Here is an 11005-nt window from a genome sequence, read left to right as displayed (position 1 = left end):
TTCTATAAATTTAGTATTATCTAGTAATATTTGAAACAATGCATCCAAATAAAAACTAAAAATATGTCAAGAATCTCCGCTTAACCAGTATATTCAAATGTAAAATACAAATGTACAATAATTTAAACATAAAGTCAATAAAAATGATTAATTTCTGCTTTAAGATTGTATATTAAAAGTAACCTAGGTAGTTTGATAGTAAGTTTTGATAAATTTCTACAAATTATTTAAAAGTTGTCTTTTTACTTAAAAAATATTTTTCGACTATGTTGTGGCAATTTTAAAAGAATGAATATAACATGATGCGTCATTTAATAGCTAAAAAAAAGTTTGCACATGTTTGCCAATCTGTTTCTATAGCATATATGAAATGTACAAGATATGGAGATGTGTAGAATGTCATTTATACGTTGCTTTTCAAAATCAATGGACTGTTTCCGCAAACGAGTGTGTATAAATTACGGAAAGCCGACGCATGATTGCTGGAAAAAGAGTAATAGAAGGAGGTTCATTATTTTAATAATGATACTATTTGACTTTTCTTACTTTGATTAAATTCATAGTAAAAAAAGGAGGTTAGTGATGATTTAAGACGACTACAAATTACAAAATCTTTATTAACCATTTGTACACAAATATGCTTTGTGAAAAACACAAAGCACTCTTGGATATAAAATTAATTTAACAGTGTACACATGCGACAGTAAACCATTGCTTTCATTAGTGTTGTAATTTTTTTACAATCCTGTTATGTTCGTTAAACTTGAATGCTACTATTGATTCGTCTTACTCGGAACGAAACGAAGAATCAAGGATTCAGAGACTCGATAGGCTATACTGGTCCGTTGTCCCCGACTCAGCTAACTCGACCCAGAAGTCTTGGTAAGATGTAGAAAGTGTATTCTACAGACAACCAGAAGATACCAGGTCCATCAAGCGTATTTATACAAAATATATATAATCGATATTGCCATGGAAGTTTTTAAACATTTAATCGATTAGTTCGTCAGTCGACTATGTGCGTGGGTGGTAAGAAATGCCCAAGCATACATCTGCATACAAGCTCCACAAAGATAAAATTACAAAATATGAGTTTTGGGGATCTAACGTCCCCAACAAATCCCTAAAAAGTAACAGTCGTGCATATTTAAACAACGGGGATATATGTCGATAATATTTTACGTTAGAAAGATTTGTCAATAGACAAATGTGATATAAATTACTTAACAGCATATTAACTCAAGTTACAAGGACTTATTCAGATGCGATGCTCCGGGATGAAACGAAAATAATAATGACATTTCGGCAGTACTCAGGTGGATGTTATTTGCGAATTAATTATTAAAAGAAATTAATGCAAACTGCTTCGGAAAAAAGTGCAATTGTTAGCAATATAAGCGTATCTCAGATCCTTATTTTTATTTCAAATAATAATCTATTTTGAAGACACAGTACAGCGAAAACTTGAGAAGTTGATTTCATCTCTTGTTAAAATACACTGTGTTAATTTATATGATTTGGGAAGGAACGAACAAACAATTATTTAATGAATTTTGAAGCATGCTTTTGTACAGTTACCTAAATGAACATGAATTTCTTCATAAGAAATGAATTAATGTAATTTTTTATTTACACGCATTGAGAACTTTAGATGAATATTTGTGATTTAGTTAAATAAAACTTGAAATTTTTCTATATGATGTCATCCTTTTAAAGCATTTTTGGCTGATGCATGGGAAAGCATTAAAACAAATGAGTGTTACATTAACACGTTGGTGTACGATGTCATGAATATACTTATAATTTCAGGAATACTGTCTACATTTGTTAATATAATTCGACAAGACATAGATAGATTAGGTATACGGAAAGCATGGCTTCGTTAGTGAAACATACATGCATAAAGTTGACTAATTTCAATGGCGAAAAGGTGTTATTTGACGATCCAGGTAATGCATAAAATATCTGGTTTATAAATGCTGTTTTTGCCAAAAGGGGATATTTAAAATCATATTTGTATCACAAAATCAATTCGCTTAATTAACAGCAAGAAAGACTGATAGATTAACCTTCTAGTGGTATCTCTTCAAATTCCAGTATTATTATTCATAAAAATAGAAAAGCAAAAAACCGATAACACTATTTGCTATGAAATGTTTAAGTAGTAACCAAGTTAAAAATGTAACTAACATGAAAACACATTTCCTCATCAAATGATCACAGACTTACATCGTTTTTGTGAATAGATGATCCACAAGCAAATTAGGTAGATTTGCTTTAAAAGTGTTTAAAAGTTCGAGTTCTGTTTGGACAGATTCAAGCTCACTCCAAAGGTTTGTAAATAATAATGCTTGTTTCGCGCTGCCGTTGAATACACACATTTGAGGCCATGCCGTTAACGCTAATAAACGGGAAAATGCTCCCGGAGTGCTAGGACAGTTGCCTTCGGTTTATAAAAGTGATGAAAAACATTAGATATATCTGAGAAGACGAACGTTTACTTGAATCAGCAAAACCATAAGAATTGTTACTAGTCCTAGAAACTGGGACTCTGTTCTTTTATTAAAGTTGAGCAAATAAGGCTACTGAACTTTCCTTGTCTGGTCATGCTCTGATAAGTTTCTTGAGTACTATTAGTGTTTTAATCACATAGTTCACATTCATCCACTTTGTATAGCTCTCAGCATTCAGAGTATCATCGTTAATCCGGGGTAAGTGGGTCTTTGGTTTTCGAAAAATTTTATTTGGACGCTTACTATTTTACATTATATGTCATGATAATTGACGGAATATCAGCAATTAGAATACGTATCTGTCTATATTGGACTTATGAGACTACAATTTGGACGTTAGAAAATATAACGTAATGTATTATAAGTGGATTTACTGTATCCGTTTTATATTAAAATATTGCGATCAACTGATCTTATTTACTGCTCAGTATTAAAACAGGATGGAACAGTTCATTGTTAAATCGTCAGTTGCTGCGGAAATTAGTATAGTATTTCGGTTCCGCACTAGCACATATATTAATGGAAAGTAAGTTTCAATTACAGTATATGAATAGACTATGTTTAGGCTATAAAAAGAGGTCAAGTAGTAGCAGCGTTTGTACTTGTGAGATCGCAGCTGGCTACAAATTTATAAGGTTAAATATGATTTCCCTATAGATCCTATATTTCTCCTAAATAGGAGCTATAAAAGCTTAGGGTTGCCAAATGTGTTTTCACAATTCCTGCTCTACAACTGTATTATCGATTACATGTATAAATTACACAGTCATTACAAACCTGATAATACAAGTTTCTAGGGAACGCCTGCCAACTTTTTCTTACTTTAAATAGAATCATAGGTATATGAAACGCAATTCGGATGTGAAAGCAGTGATTTTCTTACCTATAGTCAGAAACGCTTCATATGGACTTGGAGGAGCAACTAGTTTAACTGGGTGTTTTGAAGCAAACCAGGCACTTATGGGATCATTATGAGTGAGAAGATCATTAAGGACATTCGTTGTTGACAAGTCGCTTGAATCAGGGTTCACCTTTGTCATCAGTAATTCCAACAGTTTTAAAATGAGGCTGAATCTTGAAAAAACGTACTGAATCCAATTAATTTCATCTTGACTGACTTTCTGTACATCTACATACAAATTAGTAATCAAAAGATAACTAGATATTAGAATTCGTGCGAAAATCAATAAGCATTCGTTGACAGAGTAATAACAAGGTTTGCAGAATAAGATGGGTTCATTCTGCTTCACAGTTTCTCATCAACTGCATACAGCCTAGAACTACAATTACTGATATGAATATAATTATTAACAAATGTTTAGCATTCTTTAGTTTGTAAAGTTCAGACAAGTGTTCAAAACATAACCAAGATTGTAATAATAACAACAGGGATACAGAGTGTGTGAATAAGCATAGTTAAGGCCGTCGTGTGTTTATATGTTGGGAAGTATAATAGTTAAGGGGTTATGTAAGGGTAATAAAACTAGTAATTGATTGGGTGATCGCTGAACATGATAAAATAAACAAATGTGGGAACAGCCATCAGATTATGTAAGAGATGAATATTAGAAGACGAAAAAATAATAAGGTGGGATACATGATTGAAAAAAATGAAGCTGACGAAAGCTACTAGACAAATATCCAATCACCATGGCAGGGAAAGGCTAATCAAGCTTTCCTTCTGTATACATAGGTCAGGTCGGGGACATTTGATAGCGATCGCCTCTGCAAAACGGAATAAAATATGTTTCCCATCTGTTGATTATTTTGAAAGTGTCTTTTACATTCACGTCGTTCCCACTATCGTGATGTCTGGCAACTGCATTTGTAAAGAGTAATTCCTTTCAGTCATAGGTCCCTAGGAATACGTTCAGAAAAACTTGTAGAGAGCCTTCCCTCTGTCCTTCGTAAGTACATGTAGACCATGGGACCACTACTAGGGCCTGTCTTGGCCGATATATTCATGGCTAGACTAGAACAAACGAGACTGAAACAGTGAATCCATAAACAGCATACTACACGAGATATGTCAGCGATACGTTCATTATTTGTGATAACATGGACCACCGTTCTCGGTTACTTAGTCACTCCAAAAATAACACAACGAAAGAGATAACCAATTCAGTTTTTTAGATCTTAGTGTAAAACGGAAAAATGATAGACATCTTGAGAAAAGCATATATAGGAAGTAAACATGGATAGGACAGTATTGGGACAGCTTTTATCATATCAGTAACAAAAAGTGTTTGGTCAGAACGAGTTTCTATCGATATATCTCGGTGGATAACCATTTTTGATGAGGGTCTGTCGAAGATAAAATAGTCCCCCATCTATTGTGTCATTGGAACAAATTCGCCTGATTCTTGAGGATAAAGAATGAATTAGGTTCCTTTTCTACTTACTGGAACCCAACTGTGGAAGTTCGTGTATTGTCCATTCCAAGTGGGTTTTCTATGTATCGATCTCTGTAATAAACCGTCCGGTATTCTTCTTAAATGGTACCTAGACCACATGACAAAGCACTGACAGCAGAGAAAAAACTCTAACTATGAATATGGAATTTAAGGGAGATACGGCTGCTGAAATCCTAAATAAACGGATTTTGAAACCATTGAATAAAACATTCCACGCAGCCAAGCTTCGAATCATCTTCTCTAGCCGACCTACCATTCTGGGTTGTGTTAAGGACAAACTTTCGCTTTGGGCCACTTCAATGTGTATCTGTAAATTTACTTGCTCATGTGGGGCATGTTACATAGGCCGAACAAAGCGATCATTATCCAAACGCATCTCGGAACATTATCCGGCCTGGCTCTTGAAAGGGGAACGAAAAACAAACACGAGTTCGATACAGGAGCACTTAATCAACTGTGGGCATATCGCTCCAAAAGACTCTTCCTTTAAGATAGTTTACAGAGTCAAAGGAACTGGATCGAAGGGGGTTCGAATCAAAATTTTATGCACCGCAGAGGCATCGGCAATCCACAAACTAAAGCCTGAACTTTGCGTGCAGAAACGATTTGTCCAACCTCTCATCCTTCCCTGGCCCTAATTCCCTCAACGGGTATGTTTCTAGGTGTTTTTGTTTTGTTTCCTGCACTTTTATTATTATCTATATTTTTAAATTACTATTTTGCACTTTAAACTCTAATCATTTATTATTATTACCTTTTACAAGTTTTCTTGATTGTCATTCAGTTTATTATTATGATCTTTGTTGTTTTGTCGTTTTTCTTCATATCTGTCAATTGGACTATTATCTGACCCATAAATTTTGTTCTTCCTTACCCCTTGATTAGTACGTTAACCTCATTTGTTATTTATTGTCGAATCCATTTTTTGTGATGCAATCCTTTCTATCCTTCTATAGACATACACTTTCCATATAACTATATATATGAATGTAAAGCTTAAGTAAATGATTTCGTCGAAAAGAAAATTTTCTTCGCCGAATTCTCTTTTTCTTATTTAATGACACTATGGGTTATTTTAATTATCCAAAAAATGGGTACCCGAGGTAGTTTATTACATTAAGACCTGAAAAACTGGATTGGTTATCTCTTGACATTTTTCTCTTGAAGTGGGAAAATTTATATGATATCACTACATTAAAAAAAACTCATATACGGTTATCAGACTAATGATTATAATAAAACATGTGTTTCATATTGTTGGTTGATGAATCATGCGTTTTGAACTTTAATTTATAAGTTTCTTACAAAAAGAATGTCACTGAAATATATTTTTGCTGTGGCAAGCAGATTCTATACGTCCCCATTGAGGTGTGGAATAAAGTACCTAAATACACTCTTGTGTGTATTTGGCAATTGTTTGGTGGTAAGGACAGCTAATCTCTTTTGCTGTAATGGTTATTCAACTTTAGTGAAATGTGTTTACTCGTTTCATATCGCTACAATACATAATTTTTTACTCCTTACTAAAGCTCCGCGTGTCGCATAATTGCTGTATTATTTTGACAACCAGTTTATTTTTTAAACATTCATTTGAACAATTTGGTATTATTAACTGGAGTGACCAGGGTATAGCAATTTCAGGTCGCTTTTTGTCTAAGAGAAATAAAGAAACCTAACTTTTATTATTGTTAGTTTTACGCAGAATTCCTGTGGTATTAGCCGATATTTTTATCGACGATGTGAGTGTAACCATCCACTTTCGAATGATATTGAAATTAATGGTGACCCTGGAAAACTGAGTGTAAATCCATCAGTCCGTGAAGTGATTTCGAACGAGCAGAGTCACTGACTGCTGAATTTTATATTCGCAAAGGTTTGCAAATACTATATATATATATATATATATATATATATATATATATATATATATATATATATATATATATATATATATATATATATACAATGTAACTCTTTTTGGAAAGGTTAACTGGAACACAACTAGTGAGGGATCTAGCTTACATTAAATCAACTGGGACAGAGAAGTAAATTCAAAAACATTCATCTAACGGTTTACATCTTGTTAAAATTAATTTAACTCACGTAAAAGTCGCTTTACATTAGATGAAGAAAATTGTAAAGGGTGACGGGCAGAAGCGTTGTGTATCTAATCACGAGCATTAAGATGAACTTCGTTGAAATTGATGCAAATAAGTCGGCTTACAATTTCATGTAGTAGTACAATGAAACGTATGGAGTATATGAAAGGGACAGAATATATAACAGTAAAAAAATCATCCGGTTCTCCGGAAAAAGTAAAAACGGTAAACCAGAGAAAATGATCCTTTTGAAGTTCATTTGCATTATTACCCTTACGTCTTTTTGAACCGGTGACTACAACCATTTTGAGTTTTCTGACACGACTTAGCAACTTTATGAAATGCTGTTATATAACTATTCTAGCCAAATTGCAGATAATATTACGTTTTCGGGGTCGGTGTGCATAAGATGATTATTTTATCAACAACCACAGTTGCATCAACCTCAGTGAGCTTGCAAGTTCTGATTCACTTGTGTTAAACCTGTAAAGCTTAGTTGTACGCGTATTGGCCAAACGAACATTACTCAGTTGTACCGTAAGGAAAAGAACAGTTTATCGAACTGATCACGAAAAGTTTTATAAAGTATACGAAATTAAAATTAAGTAGTTTTACATCTTTTACGAAAGTGATACAACCACATCTTCAAAATTTAATAAAATAAAATTTTAACAGCTGAAATTAATCTATTTAGTTGTGATAAATAATACTCACCAATGCAACTCACAAGACTAGTGAATTTTTCGAACGAAGCGATGGCAAGGTCACACTTTTGAATAGCAAAGCACATACTAGAAAACAGTTTGGATTCCATGGGGATCTGAGGAAAATATTAAAAAGCAAGGTGTAGAACATTGACGCTCCGAAAATTCATTAATACAACACTGTCGAAATCATAAATATAAATTAAAATTGCAATAACTGTGGCCAATTACATAATTTACGTTGGGTTTTCACGTAGAAGCTAAAAAATATAACTGCACATTTATTGCCGGTAAACCATTACACTTTATTATGACGAAAATGATATAAACTTTAAGTGATAAACCCAAGAATTTAAGAATTAAAGTTCTCTCAAAACTTTCAGTTTGTATTGTAAAAAAGTAGTGCAGGTGTCCTTAAGCCTACTATATGTTAAAAAATTGGAGTATCCTTAGACCAATCGGAACATTTTTTGCCAGAACTTACAATCTAAATTGTTATTCCAGCGACTAAGAATAAAATAACAACTCACCAAATATATTTCGATTCATTCTGATTTAAGGGCTATTAATACTACTCATTTGTCCAAATTAAAGTGAAGTGGGATACGGACATGAGAACTTACGGTAGGAAGATAAGTTCTAAATCACTAAACCATCACTACACACTAAATGTTGTTAGCTTCTATGTTATGGCACATATCAATCCATAATCAGTAAAAAATATACAGCTGCACAGGGTATATAAGTTCATTTGAGAAATCCATGTTTTTCCACCACTCAAAGCTTACACTGTTACCAATTTTCTTTTAAAATTATTTTTCCAATACGTATATCCATCAAATAGGTGGAAAAGACACTGTCTCATTTAATTAGGTAGACAATTTTCTAAAACCGGATTAGATATGCCTAAGGGTGATCAACCTGTTTTTTTTCAAAATCAGGTACATCTTGTGTATATTAATTACCAGATTGTTGAGATTAAACCACGAGTGTGAGTAAATAAAACAGACCTTGAACATCAAAGCCCAATGTTAATTAAACTTTCTATCAAGCCGGGTTCGGCACAGAAATCGGTTTAAATTGCGACCAAATGCTTGGGTAGCTAAAGCATGAGACACCTATCTACATACCTTTGAGAAACAAACTACTCGGCAGACAACTGATTTGAGAAAATTAGCTGAAAAATAATTGATCAAATAACGTGTAGATCTAACTTAAATATACGAGCACTTATAGAGGTAGATTTCATGAGAATCATAATACCAGCAGACACAGTACATTTACGCGTAAATTTGTTAGAACACTGACCTGACAGCACAGTAACTTGGATAGTCAATTAAAAGTTGTCAGCTAGATAATCATATGATTAATTTAAGTTTATGCTGTAGTGATGACAGTGATAATCAGTAAGTTTATAAACTAAAAATCTATTCTGGGAGGTATTAAACGCAATTACACTACATAAATGTGATGCACTAATATTGCGCATGCACAACGTTAGATATTCTGAAAGTTATTAAAACTCGAAATGTTAAAGCTTTGCTGAAATAGTTGCAAACATTTTTGCTTTACAAAGATTACTTCTATACTCTTTAAAGTATTCAAATCCCTCAAGGCAAGTGGGAACCTGAAAAGAGGAATCATAAGGAGTTAAATTAGAATAACCATCATGTCACGAGGAGCACCCTGGACATTTCCCACAATTCTACTTAATTTAATGTTATGTAGGTTATAAAAAATGATAGGCATGTCCAACTGGGATACTCACGTTTTTAAAAAACTGAACTATAATACTTCTATCTTCCGATCTTAATAACTGCCTGGTACGTGAGATCGAGAGCCACAAGCACGAAACACTTTTATTATATTTTTCGATTAAAGCAGCCTGCTGATGGGTTTGATATTGGTAGCAGTCACATGTAGAAGCTGGATGGCATAATAAATTTCTGTTACAGTTAGGTTTATATAAGAACCCACATATCTTCGAAAAAATTCACTTCTGTGTGATTTTCCTGTTTAGTACTGGTTTCATTGATCTTTTTTATGGTTCTGTCACTCATATTTTTGTTGTCCATCGTTGGTGGAAATGATGCTACTGGCTGTCCTAATGTAAATAACTTTTTACTAAATGCTGAAGGTGAGACTACGTATCACGTGATTACCGGTTTGGTATGTGCAAATCCGTTCTATAGGGAGCTTTATAGTGGGCAGGAATATATTTCCGCTGCTTTGTTATAGGTCCGCTGCTATCAGGTCTCGACTTCTTTATACAAGTGTTTCCATGACACATTTTCAGGACACTCTTGCTAGGCCTATCTACGGAGATAGGCTCCTTTTTTGTCTTCTGTGGAGAAAGAGTTAAGTGTGCTTTTTGAAGAGCTTCTTCTACTTCCCTTATAAGCGCGCTATCAGAATCGACATCATAGGTATTGACAGTTTCTTTGTTATCAACTTGAACCGCAATTTTAGCACATGTGCATTTATTTCCCCTGAAGTTAAATAAAAAAGATTAAGTAAGATACTTATTCGAAAAACGCCTAGAAAGATTGTATACGGTGTTAAAAGATTGTTCGAAACAGTTAAGTTTCCATTCAAGGAGAGAAGCAATATCCATACAGCTGGACCAACTGTTTGAAAGTAAGAATAATAGGGTGTTTTAGACTCCACGTATATAACCTTGGTGTAGGGAGAAAACCATATTCGTTAACAACTACAAGCAAATGGTTATGATTATGACAACGTAGGATGACCTTGAAGAGTCAAATCTTCCTCTGTTATACTAACGCAAATGAAATTGGTGATTTTAAACTTGACTTTTGTCAAGTAAAACAACGCCATATTTATTCCCCGAGACCTGTATATAGGTAGTACTTTTGCGTTTTTTGCCACAGAAGAATTTGATTTTCGTCATATTTCCTCTAGAAATGGAGACGGAGGACAAATTTTTCAGTAGAATTAATCAAATGGTTCAAATGGTTGTGGACTGAATAAAAGAAGCTTTCGCTTAACAGGCTTCCGTATCTAGTAGTAGGGGATCACCAAATCCTCCAGGCAGGAACCTAGGCATGTTAACAATAAAAGAGGTAAAGGAACTAGTAAATCATAATGTGATACTACCCTTAGTCCTTAAGAATAGATCAAGTTGCCCATTGAAGGACTCCTGAGAAGTCGCTTGGACTAGCTCGGCCGGCAGCGAATTCCAGTATTTGACAACTCTTAAGGAGTAGAAGTTGTGTCTACAGTCCGTTCTGCTATATTGTGTCTCCAGTTTTTGG

General features: G+C 33.9%; 1 protein-coding gene across 4 annotated transcripts; it reads right to left on the bottom strand.

The window, feature by feature from the left end:
* Positions 1–73: 73 nt before the first annotated feature.
* Positions 74–10526, bottom strand: MS3_00006636 (uncharacterized protein). 4 transcript variants are annotated; one of them, XM_051214814.1, is made up of 8 exons: positions 10253–10526; positions 9893–10219; positions 9708–9861; positions 9499–9676; positions 7741–7846; positions 3397–3642; positions 2230–2443; positions 74–482 (listed from the first exon to the last, which is right to left on the bottom strand). In XM_051214814.1, the coding sequence occupies exons 3-8, from the start codon at positions 9803–9805 to the stop codon at positions 404–406; spliced, it is 921 nt and encodes a 306-aa protein (XP_051073613.1). In that variant the 5' UTR covers positions 9806–9861; positions 9893–10219; positions 10253–10526; the 3' UTR covers positions 74–403. The 4 variants fall into 4 exon arrangements, with proteins under 4 accessions (XP_051073613.1, XP_051073614.1, XP_051073612.1 ...); XM_051214811.1 differs by having other exon boundaries at positions 9708–9854; positions 10253–10508; XM_051214813.1 differs by having other exon boundaries at positions 9499–9861.
* Between the last annotated feature and the right edge of the window lie 479 nt (positions 10527–11005).

This window comes from Schistosoma haematobium, chromosome 1 (genome assembly GCF_000699445.3).
Source record: "Schistosoma haematobium chromosome 1, whole genome shotgun sequence".
Taxonomy (NCBI): Eukaryota; Metazoa; Platyhelminthes; class Trematoda; order Strigeidida; family Schistosomatidae; genus Schistosoma; species Schistosoma haematobium.
This window is presented reverse-complemented; position numbering and strand designations above follow the sequence as displayed.